The sequence below is a fragment of the Trachurus japonicus genome, chromosome 22, assembly GCF_045865225.1.
Source record: "Trachurus japonicus isolate A0001 chromosome 22, Traja_1.0".
Classification (NCBI taxonomy): Eukaryota; Metazoa; Chordata; class Actinopteri; order Carangiformes; family Carangidae; genus Trachurus; species Trachurus japonicus.
In genome coordinates, this window is record NC_140928.1 from 6,168,139 (window position 1) to 6,194,341 (window position 26,203).

Below are 26,203 nucleotides of genomic sequence, written 5' to 3' on the forward strand. Positions count from 1 at the left end.
GTCGAGTAAAATGACATCCGGTTGGTTTGCCGACGGCCGTCTGCCTGACTGCACCTGAATGCAACATCAGTGCCTCCGTCCTTTCTCACACTACACAGTGGTGACAGTTTTAACAGGCGCTACCTGGAAAACTTTCTCCCCGAGCCGACAGCTCCGCTGAGTTTGCGTGGTTACCTACGGTCACGCTGCCACTGAACGTAAAAAATGGCGATGCAACATGGCCGCCTCGGTTCGGTGCGTCGCCCACTTATGTATTTGTAACGACTTGTAACAACTCATTCTAAGGTACGAGAAAGCTTTCATTTGTATGCGGGTGTGATTCCACTTCAGTGAAATACGTATTTATGAAAGCAATATTTGATTTTTGCTAATAAAAAGCCAAATAAGTTACATACTGGGGCTTTAACAGTCCATCAGTCAGAGCCGATGTGAAGGAAAAGCTCATCTCCTCCAGAAACACTGTTGCAGAGGAAGCCGGCTGCCAGTGCTGCAGTGGCTCCCGTTTCTTTTTTCATCGTATTTTGATGAATCCGCATCCTGTCAGGTCCGAGGAGACCCGCTGTTTGCTGGACTGCGCGGAGGATATCATTAACAAGGTCTTTCCTTTAAGGAGGATGCATGTTTTACTGAAGACTCTCAAGCTTAAGAAGTGACCTTCAGTGCAGCCTGCTGCTCTTCCCTCTCTCCTCCCTCCCTCCCTCCCTCTCTCTCTCGTCATCTCTCCTTACCTCTCACTTCAGGATTGATCACCTTAGAACTAGGCCTTTTGTTCTGTGCGGTGGTGCAGTGAACATTGACCTCAGGAGAGAGGAGGAGATGGAAGGCAGCTCTCAGAGAATCTTAAAGCGTACTGTAGCTCTAGTTAATCTACAGGGGCCCTCACGGCGCTTTAAAGAGGAACGTAGTTGATGTTGCTGCCTCGGTACACAGGAAACACATTTCCCCTCCGTGTCTACGTGGCCTCAGCCTCATTTGCATCACAATCTGAAGCTGAGACAGAGTCAGCAGCAGCAGCAATGTCCTCGTGTCCACAAAGAAAAACTCAACCAATAAAAATTAAATCGCTGTGTTACTACATTAAAGTATCATTTCCAACACTTGTTTTCTGCTGCGTCATTTAGAAGCTGCTTTCATTAAAGCTTGTTTCGGAGGAAGGTTTACGGCGTGTGTGTGTGTGTGTGTGTGTGTGTGTGTGTGTGTGTGTGGTCTGAACTTCATTAGCACCGGTTTCAAGGGAGAGTTTTACTGTCCGATCGTCTCAACGCTGCAGCACACAACTTCATAAGTTTCTCTTTCCAGGGATAGTTTAAGCGTTTTTATTAAGGCTCCACAGAAGAGCAGAGAATTAGTGCAGCGCTGGTTTTAATGGACAGATTTTAAAAAATTACGAGCAAACGAAATAGAAGATTTAATAAAACGCCGCTTTCAATGAGCAAAAAAATGTATTAAAGCTGGAACTTTGTGATGATTCACTCCCTGATAATGTGATATATCATGGCATTATATGGACTGTGAGTTTCATAATGATCATTATACGTCTGGGGATCTTATTGTATTAGCTGGTAATTGACTATAATAGCTTGTTTTACTGCTGCAGCTCTGACCCAGGTGAGAAGAAACATCCTGGGAGATTTCACCAACAAACACGGGGCCACGCAGCGGCAGCAGCTGCAGAGGACGACGCGACGTGGTGGGGAGTCTGTCTCACCGAGCTGATGGAGGCCGCCGGCTCTGGAGTCGCCGGCCGCCTGGGGCTCCGAGGGGGCGGAGGAGGGTGTGGGGGTGTAGAGGCCCGGCACTGTGCGTGATGACAGGACAGGATGGGTGAGTGTGAGGAGCGGTGACATGAGGTGGCGGGCGGGGCCGAGCAGGAAGCACGTATGGCTCGGGTCACCTTCACTGATTCATCTCCCACCTCCAGCAGAGGAGGAGAGACGCCGCAGGAGGCCCGGGTAAGAGAGAACCCCCCCCCCGCCCGCTCATGCCATGCTGTGGAGGTGAGGTGAGGAGAGGTAAAGTGAGGGCTCTCCCTCTTCCATCTCTTGTCCATGACATTTTAGTCTTAAAATGATACTGTAGTTAATTCGCTTATAGCCATAATCCCTATACTGTAGTTTTAGGAGTAGGTTCACTGCAAGCTGTTTTTAGATCGGCGGGGCAGAGACGCGAGCTGCACAGTGCTTTTGTGTTTCCCTCATCAGACTAAATACACAATCCAACAACTCCAAAACGCTCTTGTGGACAAGTTGTGACCTGCACATTCACCACGCTATGAAATAATGTATAATTATGTAACATTATGACACATGAAGCAAATACTTGGAACTACTTGGGCTTTTGAAATCACTCCGCCAAGCAGCCGCGTCTGAAATGTAGTTATGGCTACGCATTTTCCACGAAAACAACTCTGTCTTGTAATGTTACATGATTATCTCATAGCGTGGTGAATGTGCAGGTCACAACTTGTCCACAAGAGCATTTTGGAGTTGTTGGATTGTGCATTTGATGAGTTTGGTGAGGGAAAAGGCGAAAATACCGCCCGCCGCGCAGAGCTCACGTCTCTGCTCCGCCGATCTAAAAACAGCTTGCACCGACAATTAAAGGTAACGAACCTACTCCTAAAACAACAGGGATTATGGCAATGGGCCAATTTGCCAAAATGTTGAACTATCCCTTTAAACGGCTGCGGCTCGTTGTAAAGAGGATAATGTGACGACTGTGACACATCCTGACATTGTTTTCTTTTCTCCAAATATATAAAAGGTAAAGAAGAATCAGCCTTTGAGTTTTTTTTTCCTTCCTCTTCGTAGTCAATAGTGAGGAGGAGAGGAGAGAATAACCCTTACAGTAGAATAAGCCATTAAATAAAAGTAAGATGTATCACCTGCATATTTCAGGTGCACCACCGTCTCCCTGGAGACACACGTGACTTTCTGTTGCACTGTCAATCGTTAAAAGTTCAACCTACGTGTGTGTTTGTTTCTGGAGGGAGGGAAGAGGTGGCAGGGGAGACAATTTCTGTTTGGTGTTTATGCTGCAGTGCAAAAAAAATAAATAATGAGAGATCTTTTTAACCCCTAAGTGACAGATATAAAGTAGTTAATAAAGTACAGGGGATGGCTCCAGCAGCAAGAGGCGTCACCCCAACTTCTTTATGTTTCATAAAGCGATGTTGCAGCATAATCCCGGCCCGGCATACGCTGCCACTGAGCTGTAACGACGGCCATGGCCTCAACAGTCTGCCTTCAAGGACACAATTATTCTTGGTGCAAGCATGGCTGAATCCATTTCCAGGGGAACACAATGGAAACAATGGTCCACCTCCATCTCCCCCCCCAAAAAAAACATAACAAAAAATCTCTTTTGTGAGTTCAAGATGACCATCTTTCCTCTCTCATGAACATCTCAGTCGCAACGGCTGATGCTGTTCTTATCAAGTGACCTTAAATGAGCGCCACGGTTTCACAAGCTTCACTTCACTGTTTCACACTTGACTACATGAGCAGAAACCCGTCAGACGAACCGCCGCTGAGGGAGAGAGCGGCTGCGTCTACACCACCACCAAGTGTTGTCAGGAGCTGTGTTTGCACAAAGAGGGAGTAATTATGGCCGACTGTCACGGCCTTGCACACGAGGGGCGCGTTTGAGATGAACGAAAAAACTAGAATCAAGCTCAGAAAACACCTGATGAAACATGAATGTTGCTTTTGTCACATCTCAATTTACGATATAACAAATAGCCCTTTACCTGCAACTAAACACCAGAGAATTTACACCTTTTAAATTTCAGTCCAGGCCGATACAGTCACCAATTATTTTTTATCCTTCACCATTACACAGTTTTAATAATAAGAACTGAGCTGATTATTAAAATGTACTGGATGTCCCCGGGCTGTGTTAGCTCTAAAACTAATGAGGCTAAAGATAAGGTTTGTCTCGATCCGACTCTGCTGCTCTGCTGTTTTCTCAGGTCCCATCATTTAAAGTTTAGTTTAAATGTCACAACTTGGGATCCCTCGCACATTAATTCAGTGTTTAGCTGCACTCGGTGACCAGTCGTTGCATCAGATAATGAAAATTTTGTGGATATTTGTAGCTTGTTTATATCCGATTAACATGATACGCACCAATCCGTGTAGGCAACAAAAGGCCCCGTCCTTAATTAAACTGATGACATCATCACAGTCAAGTCTCGTATCCAATTAACAGGCAGGCAGCCTCAGCAATCACAGCAATCTCCTGCTCAATACAGGCACAACCAGAGAAGGAACTCATTATTGACTTTAACCACAGCGCCTCCGCCCCTCCCTCCCTCCCAAAACTCCCACACATCTCTCAGGAGAACTCATAACCATCACCGACTCCTCCAGCTGAATATTAACTCGGACCACATCACTAGGAAAAAGCCCGGCAGAGACAGGGCTGCCTCCGACAAATTCAAAGTGAAACTCGAGACTTCTCCACCAGCAGTTTTAAGCAGCGTTCGTTAAATTTAGTTCGAAAGTGGGGGGAGAAAAAAAAACTGCAGCACATTATCAACAGGTCTTCTGTAATTATGGCTCTACAACAGATGTATAATCAAGAAAAGCAGGTAAAGCTGTTTCATGTCTGTCTAGTGGGAGGTGCTACAGGTCTTTTCCCTCCCAAAACAACTCGGCTAAAGAGTAAACAGTGTTTGTTTTTTTCCTGTAACCTCTGAATGTCGCCTAATTTGTGCCTCTCTTCTCTCCCACCTACTGCTGCAGCTGGCAGAAATTCACCACTTCTAATTAGAAGAAGATTTCCCAACTTTGCTGACTGTTTATGCGCCGAAGCAGTGATTCCCAAAGTGTGGACTGCAGCCCCCTGGTGGACCACAAAGGTACTGCAGGTGGGCTGTGACAGATCATTTACAATAAGATCATAAAAACGTTTTCAATGTTTAATTTTCTAACCAAGTTGGAAATTAATCAAAAAATTATGTTAAGATACTTATTTATGTAAAAAAAAAAAAAAAAGTTGTGTCCCTCTTCATTGATCTGACCTTTATTTCTCCAGTCTTGTCTTGGTGTTTGTTTGCAATGTGTCAATAAAAATTAGGTCTTTTTATTCTGAGAAAAGTTCATAATTATCATTAATTAACCAGGCAAACAGCCAGGATAAAGCCTCAGCAGCTCACTATTTGCACTAAATGTCTAACATTTGACGCTTTAAAAATATCATGTGTAGGCCTTTACAGTATGAATGAATTATCATGGGGCCTAACATTTCTGGACTTCAGAATAATCACGTTTTGTGCCGTGAAAGTCCACAGATATTAATCAAACATTACAGCTGTGTTAACTCACTTTGTTGAAAGCTGCAAGTTTTCAAAGTTTAAGATTTTGACATTTGAAATTTACAATGGAGCTGCAAGATTTTCTGATTGGGGCTGCAGCACTTTTGAGTCTGGCAACATCTGCTCTGCAGGATGCAAGAGTTTGTTTTGTCATCTCACATGCCATGTCAAGTTGAGGTCACTGTGTATCATTTAAATATTCATCCTCTGGATCATGTCGTGCAAACTCCTGGAAAGCACGAGTCAGGAGTCGCAGTGCATCCCCATGATTCTGAAATGATCATGTATTACAGAGCATCATCATGAAGTGCTTCGTTGGGGGTGGGACGGGGGGGGTAACAGCTGCAGAGTTAAGGTGGAAAGATTGTTTTTTTTCCTTTCTTCCCTGCTCATGTGTGAACTGCATTCACATCCAGCCATCTGCTGCTGGGACCGGTGCGTACGGGGCGGGAGCAGCCACGCCGGTGAGAGGATCCTCATCATCATCATCAGGGATATTTCGGGAAACTAATTTGATGTGGAGCTTCTACGTGCTCCTTGATATCTTCATTGTGTTTCGGGGGGGGGTGGGGGGGGATCTCGGCCTATTCGGAGGATTCCTGCGCCAACCTCTCCCACTCTGCTGCGTCAGTCAGTCAGTCAGCCTCAACCATCTGCTGAAGACCTCGCTGCATGAGAGGAGAGGTGAACTGCTGCTGCTGCTGCTGCTGCTGCTGAATACCCAATGTGTTGTTGAGGCTGTGTGTTTGTAGCAGTCAGATAATGACTGCAGGCTGAGTGACTGGCTGACTGATTATGGAGATGTCTATTAAAAACCTGCTTCTCATTGACGCCTCTGTGAACCACACTCTGCTGTTTCATTGTGTTAGCGCTGCTCATCACCCTGCTCTGAATAGAAAAGCTTTGCTTACAAAAAAGCACAGTTTTAAAAAGTGAAGTGTTTTCCATTCAAACAGTCAAGATGATCAAGTCAAGTCACCTTAAGTTGTCAGACTCTCTCAGTTTACCTTTTGAGTGTTTCACATCAATAACTTCGACTGAAGGGTGAAACAGGCAGCGTCTGATGCAGTGTAACAGTGTCTCTCTTCTGTTTCTAATGTGTCCACTTGTCAGCTCTCCAGAGGAGCAGCGGGTCCGTCACACAGATTCAGATTAGAGGTTTTTACAGCGTGTTTGAGTTTGAGTCAGTTACTTACAAGTGTTGAAATCTAAAGCAGATTCACCAAGAGATTCCAAAGGACTTGGAGACGATTACAGGATTCAGAGTCTGATACCATGACTCACGCTTCTCTACAAAGCCGCTGTTGGACTCACTCTGCTGTAATTCCTGCAACTCCACCGTCCCAAATACGTCTGGAAATTACAATTTGCATTTCCTTTTGGAGCAAGCATCTGTTTCCTGTGGTAATGTTTTGTTACTGAGCAAGAAGAGCCTTCTGTTAGCTAGACTGTAATTCACATTAACAACAACAACGTCAGCGCGTTGGAGCGAAGTCGAACTCAAACAGCATTTTTCTTGGCTGGACATCAGAGATTAATTGAAATTGAGATGATCAATGTTGTTATTTTTTATATATTTAGTGATATAGTCACTGCTGTTATTTGAGTTCTACATTATCCATCTGATTTTATTAGTTTTGTAGATCTTTGATTATTCTCTTCTACATTTTATGTGTTTTATGACTTACTATATGTTCTACGTGCTGCAAACACTTTGGTTAGGGCACTGCTGTACAGTTTTAAATCTCACTTTGGGACTTTCTTTGGTTTAATTAAGTTTTAACGTTATATAGTGTAATATATTGTTTATTCTAGTTCACAGTTTGGAAGAGGAGACAGCCGGAGCCAGAGTGCGTACGTGTTGATGTGATCATATATTTTTATGTGCTATGGAGCTGCAGTCTGGATGGCTGAAAGCTGCAGACAGGGTCAGAGGTGGGTGTGGACACAGCCAGCAGGCCGGAGTACAAAACGAGAGGCAACACGGCCGCCCGTCAAAAAAAACAAAACACTGAGGGTCAGCAGTTTGCTGTGGCCGAGGGGACGACGACAAGGACGCAGCTGTGGAACCGTTAAACGACTTTATTGCCAGTTCAGATTTTCTCCTCCTCCTCGCCCTCTGCATCAGATGGCAGGGAAATGTCCTGGCAGAGGTGCGTTTTCATTTGGCCACTAGAGAACACAGTGTGTGGTTTGCAAAAGGCAAGAGGACACAATTTAACGACTGTAACTATTTCAGGTGGAGGCCTAGAAATAGAAATAGTTTATATGACCTTACATCTTAATACGTATGAGATCTCTTTTATATAAACAGCTCCAAATATGTTTCTTCCAGTGGAGCCGACTAGGTATGAATGTGTGGACTTGTATCTTTTGTCAGCAGTGCACTCATGTCATTATATGCGCATTTGCATAAATGTAGAAGGGTATAATTACCTAAAGCCCACAGCCCACATAAAACTGCACTGGGATGCAAAAGCTGCCATTTGCTGCAAAATATTATTTCATCTCCAGCAGAAATCAGGTCAAACCTCTGGAGATGTGTCGAGCGGTGAGATCTGAACCTCTACTGTAGAAGCGCCGCGCATTGTTTTCACACATGTACACCGTGAAGTGTTTACAATCAAGACGACAACACCATATTTGTTGCTTTTTGTGCAGGTGAACTCTGGGGTTAATGCACATGAATAAAGAGCCGGTGAGAAGAAGCCTTCAGAGAGAGCACAGAGCCGTACGGCAGCGGCCCCCGTCTTGTTAAGGCCTCAGATCTTTCCTCTGATCCCCTCCCATTCTTTAGAAACTTTTATGTGTGGACTGTATGCTTTCCCTCGCTCAGAGTCATCAAAGGCAGGAGTGAAAGGGTGGCTGCTGAGAGAGAAAGAGAGGGAGAGGGAGGGAGGATTTCTCAGGGAGCTGACGGCTGCACATCACTTCATTAACATCCCACAACCTGAGTTAGACGGCGTTTGATGAGAGGTGGAGAAAAAAAAGAAAAAAGAAAACAACAAAAAAAAAGTTCAGTTTACACATCACAGGCCATTGCACAGCTCTCCACTCATTTTATGACATAATAGCAGGTATTTCAAACAGAGGCCTGAGCCTTCACACCTTGGCTGACATTCATATTTATAGCTGAGGGGAAGAAGAAGGTGGTGGTGTGGGAGGGTGGGCAGCTTAATGGGGTAATAAATATGTGAGGGTATCTGGAGACGTTTATGCTGCCTCCCCCTCCCTCCCTCTGCCGTAGTGTAAAGAATCTACAACATAGTTAATCATGCGGGACGCGGCGGCAGAGGCGACGATCAGAGATATTATCACGTTCTGCATTTCTATCAATACCTCCGGGTGCAATACACGTCCAATATATGTCAAGTTATCTGTGATGTATATCTGTGTTGGGGGGCGACGGTAGATGTCGGGTAAACACACATCCTGTTGGAGGAGGACGGTGGGACATCATGGAGGGGGAATCAAAGACTCACCGTCTCCACCATCATGATGCCATTCACAGGGGCAGTTACACTATGAATGCCCCTTTATGAATCCATACACATGACTCAACTCTTACGTGGCCAGGTACTGAGATTTCCACTCTGGCCTGTTATCTTTTTTTTTCTCTCTCTCTCTTTTTTTTTTTTGTGCTACACTCGAGTGAAACGAGACGTTCTGTCCTGAGGCGAAGTAAGCGAATGTTAAAGCACTGCCATTATTACAGTATTTTGCATCATGATGTATTGCCCCTTCACTAGATGCTGCTGCTGGATCTCTGCCTTAATTAGCTAGCTTGCTCATCTCTATTGAAAAAAAACAAAACAAAACAAAAAAAACCCCAGCTTTTATCATTTGTGTCTGTTGCAGGCCTCCGTAAGCCGTGCCTGAAACCTGTCGGTGTTGCTGTAATCGTTGGCTGCTGATAAGAGAAAGCTTCGCTGCTTTCATGGCCCGGACTCTCTTTAAAAGATTAACTATATGAAGGTAAATATAGAAGTTACAGAAAGACGTAAAAGTCACAATTCTTCCTGTACGCACACGCTCCCGCGGGAATAATCAGACGGCGTCCACAATGAGCCACTCCAGTTGCACTGAGGCTTATTGCGACTAAAAGGCCGGCGCCTTCTGTGGCACAAAATGGCTGCTATACGGTTCCTGGTCCGTCTATTGCCATCTGTGCAGCTTCCAGCTCCTTCAAAGGAGCTGTCAGGTCTCAAAAGGAAGCCTTTGATTAGGACTCAGACAGTGCACACACACACACACACACACATCTGAGTGCATCTCTGCAAACAGATGCACAGGAACCACATGTGTGTGAGGAGAAACATGCACCTGAATGCTTTTCAAACACACACACACACCCCAACAGGTTGTTCCAGAAAAACCTCCGTCTCCGTCTCAGCAGGTGTTTGCCTGTTGCCACGGTGAGAGGAACCTCAAACATCACGTCGTAAACTTATTTTCTCACCCAGGGTTTGAAATTAGCACCGTAAAACCTGCCAGAAAGCACATAAAACTGAACAGTGACGGAGAGCATCAGTCAAACCCCGGTAACGGTTGTTTCATGACTTTTTAACCCCTTCATCACCCACCGCTAAACTACAACAGATGGACAAACTTTGATCATTAGACCTTTCTGTTGGATCTGGTCATAGAGGCATTTCAGGATTTATTACACAGTTGAAATGCCGCGCGGCTTTGAAGGTAAGAAAAGTTTATTTTGAAGGTCCACAATGATGAAGCTTTTCATAGAACTAGCAGCCTGTGCATAATGTAAATGTCTCATCAAACCAAGAGGAGGAGGAGGAGGAGGAGAGTGCAGACCAGGTTTTCTGAGGTAAATAATAAATTCATATCTGCACTTACCGACTCTGTAGCACAAGAAAATAATTTAAGTAAAACTTGATTTAGAATTTGTTGCACGTTGCCTTTTTTTATATCATGCACATATATTAAACTTATTGCTGGAGTTGATGTGATATCAGATCTCGAGGAAGAGAGGCAGAGACTTCATGATTTGTTTTTACTTCTACGAGCCACCTGGTAACTGATCCGGGGTCTGTTTCTGCTGCATTTCTTAAAGAATAGCTCACAATGACATTTATGTTTTAGGGGTTAAAGCTAACACTGTTATCCAGAGGGGCTTACAGTGGCTGCAACAGCAACAATAAGCCTAAAGTCCTTAAAGTCAGATGACAAGCAGCCAGCAGCAGCAGCAGCATGGAGCGCACACGGCTCAGGGCCAAGGTCGGCAAATTCCTGTGACCCTGCGATGACCACATACAGTAAAATGCGATGGCCACCGTTTTCCCCGCTGCACCGTGGCCTAAGTGAGGTGAACGTGGGCATAATAAGATGCAAATGTGTGTCACTGTACGGCTGATGCAAGCACAGGGTAACGTGGAGGAATCAAGGGGGGGTTGGGGTGAATTTGGGAACGGAGCCTAGAGGGACAGCGCTGGAGAAAAAAACTAAAAACACCAAAAACACAAAAAAAAGGTGGCGGTGTCAGGGACGCAGGCAGCCGTAACGAGAGAGTTGACCTCATGGAAAAACATGATTAGCTTTCTGTTTGTCGGAAATTATGTGTCATGTTGTGTTTACACAATAAATATGTATGTATGAAGGAGGGGGGCTGCTGCGTGGCTGTGCTCATTTCTGCACGAGTGGGACGAGGTAATTATAGTTTAGGCTAAAAGTACACAGTTTAGAGAGTGTTTCTTTATTTATAACATTGTCTGGATGTTGCGTTTCCTCCACTTACATCCTCGTATCAACACACTCTCACCTGCAAACGCTGCCTGTGTGATGATGACGGTGACGATGAGTGCGTGTGCGAGGTGTGTAGTAAAACAATAGCTTTCGATGCATCAAATAATGAGAAAAACCTTGCAGGGGTGAAGTGGCTCAGAAAATTTTATGTCCAAACATCATTCTTTATGCATCCGGAGAAGTGAGCGTGGAGGGAGCGAGGCGGACGTGGGATGCCAACACCGCTGCAGAGTATTTCTAAGGGAGTCACAGCCCTAATTCAAGTCGACAGCTACGATACGAGGCGCTCGCTATATAACTAATATAGTATCTGCTTCCCCCTCCAAAAAAACCCCTTAAACCTCCTCTCTCAAGCCTGGATTCAATTCATGTCTTTGTGAGTTTACATCATAGACCTGTGTCTGTGATGCTCTGTGATAAAGCGCTCCTGATTTGCTGTGTGACTTGTTTTGTTGAGTTTCAAAAATGAGGTCAAATTAAATAGTAAAAGAGCTGCAATTACAGCCATGAAGGACGGAGGCGTCGTGAGGAGCATCATTAGCAGGACTCCCCTCACGCGCTCTCTGCTGATGTGTCTCTGTCCGCGACTGAGACTTTCAGCGCCGCCACCTCCGAGGAAGAAAAAGCAATTCTTACAGGAAGGGGCACATCATTAAGGCTGCATACCCCCCACCCCACCCCCTGCTGTTTGCACCGGCCATCATGACTGGATGGCATTTTTCACTTTGACTAAAATGAGGATGCCACAACTACTTTACTCTGTGTGAGGATCTTTTTCTTTTTTTCTTTTTTTTTTACTCAGATGATCCAACGGCAGTGAAATACAACTCTACAGGATTCAATGGGACTTTTTCAGAGCAGACTTTAACACTTGACGCACCAGTCATGTGACTGGTTTGTCAATCTGACTGGCAGAAACAAATATACTTATATAATTTGGGTAACACTTTATTTGACGCCTATCTCTATAACGCATTATAACCCTACTTATAATGGATTTATAATGCAGTTATACTGTAGCACTGTATAACTATAGTTAAACACTCATAAATGATCATAATGCTTTATAGAAATAATCAAAACACACTATAAAGCATTTTTTCATTACTTATGAGGTCAGGTATTATAATACATTAGGCCTATAAGCATTATAACTCTCTTATAATACTTGATCTTATAAGCCATTATAAAATGCTCTATGATGTGTTGTGCTTATTGTTATAAAGCCTTATGATAATTTATGAGTGTTTGTAATGATAGTTTTACACGTTTATAAGCCAATTATAACACATTATAACTATATTTATAATGCATCATGTGGGCATTGTCAGCAAGTTACTAACAATTATAACATATTATAATACCTGACCTTATAAGTCATGATAAAATGCTTACAGTGCGTTATGATTATTGTTATAAAGCATTATGATCATTTATGTTTATAACTATAGTTATACAGTGCTATAACCGCATTATAACTAATTATAAGTATATTTAATGCATTATAGAGATAGGCGTCAAATAAAGTGTTACCATAATTTCTCATATGCATAGGGTAAGAATCCCCAGGTGCCGCACCAGGGCTGGAGTTGTTCTACACAGATCTTCAGCTTTGGAAAAATAATTACCATGCATTCATTCCATTTAAGCAATTACCTATATTATTTTCTTCTAAGAGGCAGCCACTACATGATGGTGAGGGTGATTGACATCTCCCCGTGAACTAGTGATTGATAAATTGCCCATGTGATTGGTGTAATTTACTAATAATGAACAGGTAATTGGAAAATTACACGTCGCTTGCGTCGCTTTCATACTTATGTACACAATGTAAAGCTCAGCTCCGTGTCGCCACATCAGGCACTCAGTCGTGTGTTTGCATACAGCAAATTCACGCATCCACGACACTGCATAACAATACACTGCTAATTAGTTTGAGACCATATGACACTCATGATTTATTTATTTATATTAATGAACATCCGGTATGTAAATATGTGAGATATAATATGGGTAGACACTTGTGTTATCACAAAAATGCATCATGGGATGTTAATGCTTCATTATTTTTAACGGCAGAAGAATGATTAACTTAACATATCGATGTATTGTTATGTTACGATATCATGTTATCATATCATATATTGTATTGTTTTTTGTTAAATCATTTAATTGAGTTTTATTTTATTTTATTTAGCAGTTTTCTTATCTCAAATCCATCCAATTTTCTTTATGCTTTCATCAAGTGAAGTGAATGTTTTTATAATCAGTTTAGGAGACCAAACTAATTCCATTAAAGGTGTTCAAGTAAACCCCACCGTCCTCCTGCAGCTTTTCCAGGTGTGTGTGTGTAGGGGGGCTTAATATTGGCCTCACAGTTTCCTGTAGCCCCCAAATCCTCTTAACAAAGGTCCTGTGCTAATTTTGTGTAAAGGTTAGCCTGTAGAGAGCCCAGCTGGACGGCAGTGGCTGTGTGATGAGAGAGGGCAGAGTGGGAGCAGGTGAAGGGGAGGACGTTAAGAGGCATCCGGAGGTGAGGGTGATGACAGCACTCTTTGGCGAGGGGTTAGGGCCGAAAGGCACTTCAGCCGGCACGGCGAGTGTGAAAAGCACAAACCAAAAAGTTCATATTAGCTTGTATGCCCTCAGACACTGCATTACACACACACACACACATACACAAACATACTCCCACACATGCACACAACCTTTCAGCCACTCGTTCAAAAAAAAAGGTGATCCAAACCCTCCTGGAAGCGCACTGTGAAAATGCATTTTATCATGTTTTTTTTTGCTCTTCAATATGCAAAACTTTTCCATAGTTTTCACATTACTTTAGCTCTATAAGCGAGCGTGGACTCTGTTTGACCGTCGGCTAAAACATCCGCTCGGCCTCAGACGCCGAGGTTACGGACTGGAGAGTCTGTTTGTTTCCTGGACAAAAGATAAAATGCCATCACCGTCACTCGGACAGTGAGTTTAAGAAATAAAGGCATAAACTGAGTAAATCTATTGTGGCTGCTGTCATCTTAGGAGCCATAAACCAATCACGCAGGAGCTTTGTCAGGCCCCGCTCTCTATCCGTCAGCGCTGTGTGTGTGTATGTGTGTGTATTTTGGAAAAAAGTGGGTTAAGCCTCAAATCTGCAGTGCGTCATGATATATTTTACAACCTTGTCTTCTGAATCACAGGTATGAGACAGACAACTTGATGTCGAAGACCGTTTCCTCTGACAAAACAATTAGCGTATTAACATTAATGTTTATATTTTCAGGTCATTAAATCCGTCCTCAGCCCGTCTCTGCACTGGGGGGGGACAACTCAAACGTCCTCCAAAACATTTGAATTATTCAGACTTTTGGTTTCGCAAAGAAATTGTTAAAAGAGCTGAAAAATTGTAATTTTCAATCTTTTGTGCAGCCTGCAGTGCTCCCCACAGTTTGGCAGATTGCTTTGGCATCCTCGGCGCAGTCTTTTCAAAGAATTAGTGACTTGTGAGTTTTTCCCTCAGTCGACTCAGTTGTGTCTTAAAAAGACACCATGCGCTGTGCCATAGGAACAATTAATTACAGTCAATTCACTGTAGTAATGTACTTTCAGGGGCTGACAACTCCAAATTTAATTCTGTTTTTCTTTAATTAAATTTTGGAAATGCTGAATGACAGAAGGGCTTTGGTTTTCATAGATGTTCCTGAACAGGAAGTGAGTGTTAAAGTGTTTTTCTAATCTAGAGCCCCCCAAAAAAACAATCTATTTGAATTGTGATGAGTCTATTCTTAAAGACAGGCAGTAATGGGACCTTTTAAAAGGAGGTAATGTGATCTCTGCTCCTGTCCCCGTTTGTTAAATTATCTGAAGTTGGTGTCACTGAAGTTTTTCTTTGGGTAGTTTAGGAAAATACATTACAGCACTCAAGCCTGCGATAGATAAAAGCATCCATCTATCAGGCTGTTAGTAGCTGCCTGTCAGAAAAAATGGCTGTGCTTTAAATGAGGATAAACAGGACGGGGTGAATAGACTGAAGAGACTTGATGTTTTTGCTTCCAGGATTGCGAGCTAATGCACACAGCCCTCAGCTGCACTAATTAAAAACACTGCATCTTTTTTTAGTCACAGTGTGTCGTCCATAGACCGATGTATTCTCTGTACTGTAATTATCAATATAGGATAACATATCATTAAGAGATCTACAACACAGATGGAAAAACATCAATCCTGCAGGTGAAGCTCAGGTGGAGCCTCAGGGAAACATCACAAAGTATCAATATTAATGTGATGTGAGGATCAGAGAGCAGGAGACACAACAAGAGATTCTCTCAACCCATTGAAACTGGACCACAGATGAAGGCAGATCAGTGTTCAGAAAAACAACACACTGCCAAAGCTGGGTATGCTAATGCTACGAGCATGAGGGAAATGTCACGACACTAAATACTGTAGTGGGAATGTCGACTGTCAGGTCTTTGTAGGTTCAATAAAATTAAGATTTCTAGCTTCATTCATGAAAACAAACCTCTGGAGTCTATGCTGGCTTCAATAGCCAATAAGACTGAAGCTAATAGAGCTAGCTACTGGGCTAGCACTCAGTTACAATAGATTTATTCGGTCCTCTGTAGATTTTCAACTGATTTAAGAAGATTTAGGTTTATATTACTGTAGGTTTATAAATATATACAGTATATATTTTGGAAAGCAAAAACTATAAAAGTCAGTCTAAGTACCAACAAGTTTCTGAAATATCTTCAAACCTCCAGGTGAAAAACCCCACACTTGATCTTTTAGAAAACTACATTAACTATAGAAACATTAAACAACTTCCCAGCAACTAAAATAAATACAACCAGAACTACATGTCAATGTTTGTGAATCCACTCTCCTGAGGAACCAAAAAAAGAAAAAAAGAAAGAAAGAAAAAAGAAAAAATCAATATTTGTTGTAGCCTTTCATCTCAGGCTTACCTCTCGTCGCCTTGACGCCCAGCAGCTCTGCTTGATCTTCCAAACCACGGCGGCCACCAGGAGCAGGGACAGGAAGCAGCTGTGGACGACGGGGAGAGGGAGAGGAGATGAGTGGAGATTGGACGATCAACCGCAGATTGAAGTGTGAGACTACGAGTGTCATTTTCTGTTATACATTAATGAACACGACGAGGTGATTACAGCTCGTATCAATCTGTATTTTTATTTAATGAGCGTCGTGTCTGAAGCTCGTAGACAGGCCTTCACTTATTTTTTTTCCTAAAGCTGCTGCTCTGCTACAGTAAATATGTCATTTACATTCATTTTTGACACATTGCTGCAGTTTGTCCCGTCAATACCGTGCATCTAACAGCCTGATGAGAAGATGAGACGTTATCTCTGCATGAAATGAAAATCACACAAAAAAATTGGACTTGAAAACATGATTCCAGGGCGCTGTCTGTTTTAGAAACTGTACAAAATGTGATCAGACGTCAAATCAAAGCGAGAGAAAGAAGAAAAAAAAAGTCTTCATAGTTGAAATACATGAAATATAATCTGACACAGATGTCTCGTGTCTCGTGGTGACAGACAGAAGAAGCTGTTCGGAGACACTGGTGTCACCGCTCTCATTACACTGCAAAAACTCAAAATCTTACCAAGAATATTTGTCTTATTTCTAGTCAAAACAAATCTCATTATACCTAAAATAAGTAGGCTATATGTATACATATACATACATAGTTATACATAAAAAGTAGCTTGTTTTAAGACACTTTTTACTTCTTTCAAGCATATTTTCAATTGAAAAAAGTAGAAAAATCTGACAGTGGAGCAAGTTTTTCTTTGTTATTACAAGCACAAAAAACTTGCTTTCACTGGCAGATTTTCTACTTATTTCAAGTGAAAATTTGTTTGAAACAAGTGAAAATGATCTAAGAACAAGTTCATTTTTAGGTGATGAGTCTCATTTTAAGTGGAAAGAGATTAGTTTTGACTAGAAATGAGACATTTTGACAAGAAATAAGACAAATATTCTTGGTAAGATTTTGAGTTTTTGCAGTGTAAATCCATGTTCTGTGTTTACTGCAGCGCCGGGCCACGCCCCCCTGCACACACCTGTTCCCATGCACCTAACACCTAATCACCCCCCCTCCCCTCTCCTCCCTCCTCCTCCTCCTTCTCCTCCCACTTACAGGTGTCAGACTCCAGACCCGAGCCTGTTCCCTGCCTGCCACCTCTTTGTACCTGCCTGCTTTGTTCTAACATCCCATACAGACTCTCTCTCTCTCTCTCTCTCTGGTGTCTTTGTTGGTCCTGACACACCGGAGCTCATGAGAGGAGGAGGGGGAAATAAATGTCTGACTCTGCTTCAGACAAGACGCTTCCCTGTGTCAACAACCTCTTACATGCGTGTACTTCCATTCACTAATATATCTACTTATTACCTCCAGGTGTATTTAATGAGCAGATTTATTTCTGGGTGTTGTCATTTCTCTACAGCTCCCCACCGCTGGATTTTGACGTTGTCTTTTTTTTCCCTTTCTTCCTGCCTGGATATGATTTTTGCAGCACCGTGATTTTTTATTTTTTTTTTTTGCTTGAGCACTTAATGTTTTTTTTTTCTCTGCTCCATTTTCAGCGTTTTCCACATTTGTGCAAATAAAATATACAAGGAATCAAACTCTGAGTGTTCTTTGCACTCTACACAAAATCACCTTGAGGTGATGAAGGTATGGGTGACATGTGTGTCTAGCAGAAGTTGTTTGTTAGTGTCACTGTGCATGCATGCATGTGTGAGTGTGTGCATGTTGAGAGTGTGTGTGTGCTCCCAAGCTCGCTCTGCTTCCCCTGGCTGCTTTTACAGTTGCACTTAGGAGGCTGTGAAAAAGATTTGGAAGAAAACCACCAAAACAAAGACAAAAACAGTGTATGCGTGTGTGTGTGTGTGTGTGTGTGTGTGTGCATGTGCAATACATTACACACAACATCTCCTGCCATCTGAACTTCATTCCCTGACTGTCACGCCTTTCGCTGATTTCCTGTCACCGCTCCTGCAGCTGTCTGGGCCCAGACTTCCTGTATCTCAGCTCACGTCAGCGTTGCCAAGCGGCTGCTGAGCTGAGGAGCGAAGCATCAGCAGCACGATTTGTGTGTGTGTGTGTGTGAAACGCCTCAGAACCAACGAGCCAAACATCAACTCAGAGTTTCCTCCAGAAAAATCATCAACAATAAAAAAAAAAAAAAACGTACTTTGCACATCATCAAGGTTTATGTCTCCTGGATGTCTCAATTTTAACATGAATGCAAAGTCTCTTCTGAGCGCAGAGAGCAGAGCAGTGGGGGCGGAGCGGGGCGGGGTGGGGTGGGGAGCACTTCATTATAACGTCACATTAACACAAAATAAATGTGTTTAAATGAGCTGTGGATATATAATGTGAAGGAGGTCTGAACAGATTAATGAGCTACATTTTTACATTAATGAAAACAAACTCAACCAGAAAATGCATCAATATCTTCATAATAAAAACTCTCACAGACACTGGTCTGAACACAGACGGTTTAAACTCAGCTCTTGTTTACATGTTTCCCAACTTCACCGTCAGTCAAACACTGGATGTTACAGGAGAAAACGGCTCAGACACTAAAGATTAATTTGTTTCTATTTTAAGTGTTACATATATAGTATGAATGTGACACCAACAAGGGCAAGAAATGTATAATAACAACGACTGAGGTGGCATTTTAGGCATTATGCAATGTTACAGCTGCAGAGGTCGATGAGCAGATTTCTTCCCATTCTCCAATCTGATTTCAGGAACATTCGTTTTTTAAAGAACTGTTTGTGTTTATTATAAGGTTATGCAAGTAGTAGTTTAATTAGGTGTCAATGAAATGTCCACGGTTATGCCGAAAACCAGTTTCCCTATGAGGACAAATAAAGTTCTTCTTCTTCAATTAGATTAGTTATCACGCACAAATGTTGATGTGTAGAAACAAACGTATTAGGACGATGCTTTGAGTCTCACTCAGACTTTAGGTGGATTTATTTTAAATGTAAGAATCAATCTCAGTTTAGTTTTGCTTTTAATTCGGCTGCTCTTCTGTCACCTCATCATCACATGCAATTTAAATAATCAGGTAAAAGTCAAGTTCATGTAAAAGCACAGAATTATAATCTGAAGTCTTATTTGTAATGATGAGTGCCATACGGTTTGATTTTTAATTTTCTGAATCAACATGTTTTCTGAATGCTGTGGTCTATGGTGCAGCAGCATACGATGGAGGGAGGAGGCTGTGATTGGCTGGTTGATTGGTAAAGGGTAAGTGAAGTTGACACGCTGAAGGAGGAAACTATTGACTTTGAATTTCCTAAATTCAGTTTTGCTTTATTGTTTCAGTTGATTTTCTTTTTTTTCTATTCAGGTTGAGGGGAACAGAGGTTAGAAGTGGATTTAATTAGAAGCTCCAAGTTGACATATAATTCCAGCGAGACCCCCTCACAGATTCTTCTATAAAGTTTTACCACCTTTTCAATCTAAATGTCTTTGCCCATTTTTTAATACCGGCTGTGATGCATTCAGATCTTTATTCATCGCTCCCCCTCCCTCCTCCCTGCCCACCCTGTGTGACTTTTTAAAGCACCATCCATTCAAAAATATTCCCTTATCTCTGCAGGCTGAAGAGGACTCTTAAGAGATCCATCCGTTCAGCCATCTTATTGATCTGGCTTCCTGCTCGCTGCTAAAAGAGCGACACGGTGCTGATGAATGACCCACGTGAATAGATATCAGGCTCGCATCAAAGGCCTCCCTGCCCAGCGGGGTGGGAGGGAGAGACGGGGGGGGAGAGAGGGAGAGAGGGAGACAAAGGATGGGAGAAGAAGGAGAAGGTAAGACAAAGAGACAGAGGGAAATGGACAGTAATGGTGAAAGACAGGGAGATAAAGACGGATGAGAGGTTAGAGAGTGCAAGTAAAAGTCAGAGGGATGGACAAAGTTAAGAGGCAAAGACGGAAACGGAGACGCGGAGACAAAGACAGGAAGAGGAACGTATAGACAGGAGGGACAGCGAGACGGACGCAAACACAAAGTGAAGACGACGCGGATAGAAACAGACGGAGCAGCGCGCTTCATTTGATCTCAACCTACACCGGGGAAACTGGCCAAGTTAGTCAGGCTTCAGCTCCCACAGCCCCCGCCCTCCCACCCCCCACTCCACCTCCACCTCCACCACTCAGAGAGAAAGAGAGCTCGCAGCCTCACAGAGAAGAGAAGTGAGCATCCATCTAAAGAGACGCCGCTCCACCACCACAAAGCACCTGCACCAAGCAGCGCCATCGTCACATTAACTAAACTGTAGCTCTGCTGTGATTCAACTGAGGGTGATACATTTCACAAGTGACGTTCAAGTGAAAGTGGGAACAATGAGTTGTTATGAATCAAGCTTGTTGACAAAACTGAGACTACAAGTCCCTGTAACTATGGAGCTATTTACTGTAGTTTCCAACTCCATGTAAAAAGACATCTATTTTAATCGATTATTATTTGCACCATCAGTACTTTGCTGTTCATGTGAACAGTTGAGATTCAGAATAGACAGGTCAATCTGTATTTCAGTGGGAACTTTCTTTCTTGTTTCTAACATTTAAGTAACTTAGTCGACTGCAGAGGCCTGGGGGGCGACACCACCCAACGCTCCCTTAGAATACATCCATCACTATCAACGATTCGCTGCTTCTCAACCTGGATTCAGCTAAAAAAAAAAAAAAAAAAAGTAAAGCACCAGCTGCAAAAAGAAAAAACCTAAAATGCAAAAACCAACTTTCTAAAAAAAAAAGTGCTTACAAGTTTGATGTCTGCTGGTTTTTCCTACTCATCTCAGATACTGTACACCGCGTTCTTTTGCACTTTGTTACTTTGAAGCCTCATGTTAAAATCATTTTCTTTTCCACTCATCAATCCACCCTCAATACCCACAAACTGAATTTTAGATTTTTCAAAAACTTTGAAATATCACATTGACAGAAGTAGTCACACTTTTTTATGACACTTGACATTTTAGCTCAGAGCCCAGTATTTACTGCAGGTCCTCCAGAGAAGAGCGACACCATTACTGCAACGAGAGTCATGTGAACGAAGCTCAACTGCAGCAATGTTTCACATTTTACCTGGGCGAGATCTGATGCCTGAAATATTATGAATGAACAATTAGACCTGATATTCCTATGTAAAAAAAAAACCCAAAAAACTTCAGTAGTGAAAACAGAAAAAGTAAAAACTACACCAGCTGCATCTTGTTTTTTTTCTAATATATGAGTAACAGCAGAGGGAGAAGAAACAGTTTGTTTATGATACAGCAGATTTAAGCTCTAACCCTGCGTAGAGTTACTATAGAGCACCACATGTTCTCTGCAGTGCAGGAAGACGCAGCTCGGTGTTGAGGGCTGAGGGAAAAATGTGTGAGACTGAAAGACAATCTGACGTGATACGATGATCCTAAATGGGATAGAAATAAAAACCACCGGCATCAAAGTGGCGAGGGCTGAAAAGAGACACATAACTCCTTATTTAATGGAAACTATTTCCCTCATAACCCAAGAAATAACCCGTCTCATTCCACTTGCACCATAAGGAAGTCTTTTTATATATATATATTTATTGTTCCCTGTGGAGTTTTCATTGTAAACAACCACAGTTTTGTCTTTATTCAGTGTTTCTCACTCGATCGCATTATGTGTATCCTCAAGGCCAAACAAACAAACAAACTAAATGCACTTTCCTGCCTCACAAAACTCTTGCAAAGACTTTTTACTCAATGTTTTCCAACCTGCAAATCTGCACTTTATTGCTACAACGCTGCCGTTGACTGGCTCCTCCCTCTGCAGCCCATAACGTCCTCTACTGTCCATCTATATACAGTATCTGCTGATCCCAAACATTGCTTTGATTCTCAGAGACACCTAGTGGTTAAAGGGGGACTATGCAAGTCTGGCGCTTTTTCACTGTTTTGGTCGTTTTTTTCTCCATTTCTTTTTGTGTCATTGTCGTGTGAGCTACTGGACTAATTTGAATTTCCCTCCTAGGGATGAATAAAGTATTCTCTACTCTACTCTACTCTACTCCCCCTGCAGCTTCGGAGTGCAAATGTAAAACATTGCGTAAAAAGTCACAGCACAGTCACATGGATTTGTTTTCAATGAAGCCAGCGGGAAGGCAATCCATGGAGCATTGTCTACCAAAGTGGGTAAAGTTATGTGTGTATTGTGTAGTTTTACCTGTCATAAACAAGAGATTACAGATTATCGGGTGTGTTTCTGTCGTATTGCCGTAAAGCAGTTCTTGTCAGCAGGTCTTACAAGGTTGGTTTTTGGCGAGACGCTAGGTGGAAGGCAGAGAGCCTTGTACAATAGAAACCTATAGTGTAATAATGACCAATAATGTGATCACAATTACTCCAGAGCTGTTTAATTGGGGTAAAAATCTTGCATAGTTCCCCTTTAACAACTCAGCCCGGCCATCTCATTGTGGTATTTTTTAAATCAAGGCAGACATTTCTCTAATGATTCTCACTCTGCCAGGTAATAAACTAACAAAGTCTTCAAAAATCAGATAAAGACAAAAATCTGAGACTCAAAGGACGTTTTTTTTCATATGCAGTATCTTCGTTTAAGTGTACAATACCACATGCTGTTGCTTTAACATGGTGACATCCAGGTTAAGTAGCTTTTTACAGAAGCCATCAGCAGAAACACTGGGAAATAAATGTCAACCAAAAATGTCACTGAAGTCATAAAGGCCAAGATGGTGGAGGTGGAGAAATAAGTTTGTACCAACAGCGAGAAATTTCCTCTTTTTTTTGCCTATTCTGTTTTGTTGAACATTATTTTGAAGGCTTTATTCCTCCGTTATTATGTAAAGACAAATTGCAGATGATTGTCTTGCTGAGAGTTTCTCCTACTCCTGGTATCCTGGACACAAAAAAGAAAAAATCTCATTCATATTGAAATTGAACGTGTGATTTTTTAAGCTCCATCTTGAAACACACCTCTGAGGTCGAGCCACTCGGAGCCAACAGTGAGACGACGTGTCGACAGGGAAGATCTGACAATCAATCTTGATTAAAAAAGAAAAAAATAAGGTCGACATGATAGAAGCTGTGTGCTTCAGTGTGGATGGAGAGAGTACCATAGCCACGAGCTGCTGAGGCCAGAGAGGTGAGCTCTGACGTGTCATTGGCTAACCTGACAGCAAAACAACAGCCACAGGGCAAACACCAACAGACCGGCTCTGTAGTCCACAGCCAGCTGAATACTAATCCAGCTGCCTGCCCGCCCGCTGCCGCCCGCCGCTGGCTTTTACTCTGGGGTGGGAAATTAAACCTGCTCACCAGCCAAATGCCATTTCATTCTCACTTTGGCTGATAAGTTCGCCTACTGAACCACACTCTAACCAGCGGCTGCCCACAGGTTTCCAGGTTCGACAGTGAAAGCCCCACAGCGCCGCGGGCGGTGGGACACTTCCAAGAAGTCCAACCCACCTGAAACAGAAGCAGAGCCGAACGCGTCGCAGAATACTAATGTCTGTATAATCTCTGCAGCTCGGTATTGTTTGCCACAATGGGAGTTGGGTGGTGACTGGATTCTCTTCAGTGTGTTTGGTGAGTTAGACAAACGGTAAAATCAATTTTGGCATGTTCTTAGCAGCAGAGCAGCACGTTTACAATCACAGAAAAAAAGATGCACGCTGCTCCAGAGTGTGCACATTTCTTTCTTTTTTTTCTTTTTTTAATCCACAGCCTTGTTCACTACCCCCTCGATGCCAATTCATAGATCTTAATTAGTTACAGATAATTAAATTTGCCACAGACAGTTATCGTTTCACCTCTTAGAACTTGTGAAGACGACAGGCAACTAATTAAAACTGCAGCACTTTTGGGTTTTTTTGGCTCTTTTTTCATTGGAAGTTCAATAAAATAATCGTTAATCATTTTTGGCCGACACACACACTTACACACACCCTCATCACTGTTAATGTGGCCACTGCAGCTGCAGAGTCTTTGCACTGATACTGAGGCCCTGATTACGTAGCAAAAACTGTGATTTTTAGGGAGTTTTAGGTTTCAGAATGCCACAATATGCAACAGAAAATGCATCAACGTCATGTGAGCGTCCTGTGTTCACAAAAAAACAAATCTTGTGCCATCTCGGAAGGAACAGGATGTAACTCAAGGTTATTTGTTATGTTTTCTCCAGGATTCTTCTTGTTACACTGCTGTGTTGAGGTTTGACGTGCTCATAGTAGCTCTTAAAGGGATAGTTTTTAGCATAGTTTTTGGCATTTTGGCAAATTGGCCCATTGCCATAATCCCTATAGTTTTAGGAGTAGGTTTGTTACCTTTAATTGACGGTGCAAGCTATTTTTAGAACGGCGGAGCAGAGCCGCGAGCTGCTCAGAGCTACGCTACGGAGGCTAAATGGGATTTCTTGGTTTCCCTCCTCAAACTCATCAAATACACAATCCAACATTAAGAAATCCCATGAGCCTCCGTAGCGTAGCTCTGAGCAGCTCACGGCTCTGCTCACCCATTCTAAAAATAGCTTGCACCGACAAATAAAGGTAACAAACCTACCCCTAAAACTATAGGGATCATGGCAATGGGCCAATTACCTTTAACGGCATATTTATACAGGTTCTTGTAAATGAAGAGTTTTTCTGAAAACGATCTTTTTATTGAAAACGTCAAAGGGGAAATATCCTCTTTTTTTTTTTCAAATACCATCTTTGTGTAAACATGGCCTGATACTGATATCTACCTGTGGGAAGAATGAGAACTTGCTGAATGATGTTGGGAGAACAGTTCCTGTCTGTGATGTAATCTAAGGAAATAAGCAGCTTTAGTGGCTCTAGGATAAAAAATAAAAGCGACTACTTTCTTTTTTTCCTCAGTGGAGAAGTAAAAAAAAGGGGGGACAGAGAGAGCTGAGGGAATGTGAGGATTTAGAAATCGTTTGGTGAATAAAGGAGCAGATTCTCTCTAACAACCTCAGAGAGCCGAGGCTTCGCACCTTTCATTCCGCGCAGGTAAAGAGCTGACCAAAAAACAATGAAGTGAAGAAATAAGGGATTTACCACGAGTCATATTATATTTCAGAAAATCCTGCAGCAGAGCCAACTGCACGAGAAGTCCAATTCCAATGCACTGTTTTATTTTTTTTTTCCCCCCGCAAGCATTTGCTTTTACTTGTTCTAACCTGTCGAAAGTTGTTTCAACGGAAAGAGCAACGAGGGCCTGAGAGCACACACAGGAGGCGAGCAGAGGGGGAGGGAGTGGACACGACGCCAATCGGAGGAGAAGAAAAGACTCTGCCTCCCTCTCGGGACTCCCCGGGAGTGCGTTATGGCCCAGTTCACGTTCCTGCGTCTCTCTCCTCCCCGCTCATTACAGGTGAGGAAGAGGAGGAGGAGGAGCAGGGAGTGTACGCTCTGAGTCAAACTGACTGATCTGACTCATTCATTATTAATTGGACGCAGAGTGGCTCTCAGCTCCTTGCGGACCTATCAGGAAGAAGTTTAGCCGCGAGGCACTTCTTGCACTTTCTCTATCTGCTCCATCTTCCACTTGTATCTCCACCGATGACCTGACAATCGGGTCAGATACAAAAGAGAGGAAAGAGGGAGAGAGAGAGAGAGAGAGAGAGAGCGTTAAAGAATGCAAGGGAGGGGAGGAGGAGGGAGGTGGAGATGGAGCAAGAGGTCGAGGTGAGGAGAGAAGAAAAAAGGGAGCAGTGGGAGAGGAGATAAAGGGAAGGTGGGGCATATGGAAGAAAGGCAGGAGGTGTGGGGAGCAGTGGGGGAAAAAAGAGGAGGAGGAGTGGAGAGAAAAGGAGGAGGCAGGGAGGTAAACGGACGGGTGGCGATGCAGCAGCAAAAAGGCTGAGATAAAGACAGAGAGAGTGAGGAGGCAGAGATTCACACAGAGAGGGAGACGGTGGACTAGAAAGCTTAGAGGAGGAGATTCTGGCACAGCGCCGACGGCAGCCCCTGCTGAGTGCCCGAGGAGGCCCCTTAGGACAGGCAAGGCAGGGCTCGAGTGTCTCTCTCTCTCCTTCTTCCCTTTCTCAGGTGTCTCAGGGGGGTTGGAGGGAGAGAGGAAGAGGGAGATA

General features: G+C 43.0%; 1 protein-coding gene across 3 annotated transcripts in view; it reads right to left on the reverse strand.

Moving 5' to 3' along the window:
• atrn (attractin) overlaps window positions 1–26,203 on the reverse strand; it is a 151,468-nt gene that overhangs the window by 32,534 nt on the left and 92,731 nt on the right. For all 3 annotated transcript variants that reach the window (XM_085767215.1, XM_085767217.1, XM_085767216.1), the window contains exon 26: window positions 16,039–16,117. In XM_085767215.1, coding sequence (XP_085623341.1) covers window positions 16,039–16,117 — 79 coding nt within the window. The remainder of the gene's footprint in view (window positions 1–16,038; window positions 16,118–26,203) is intronic.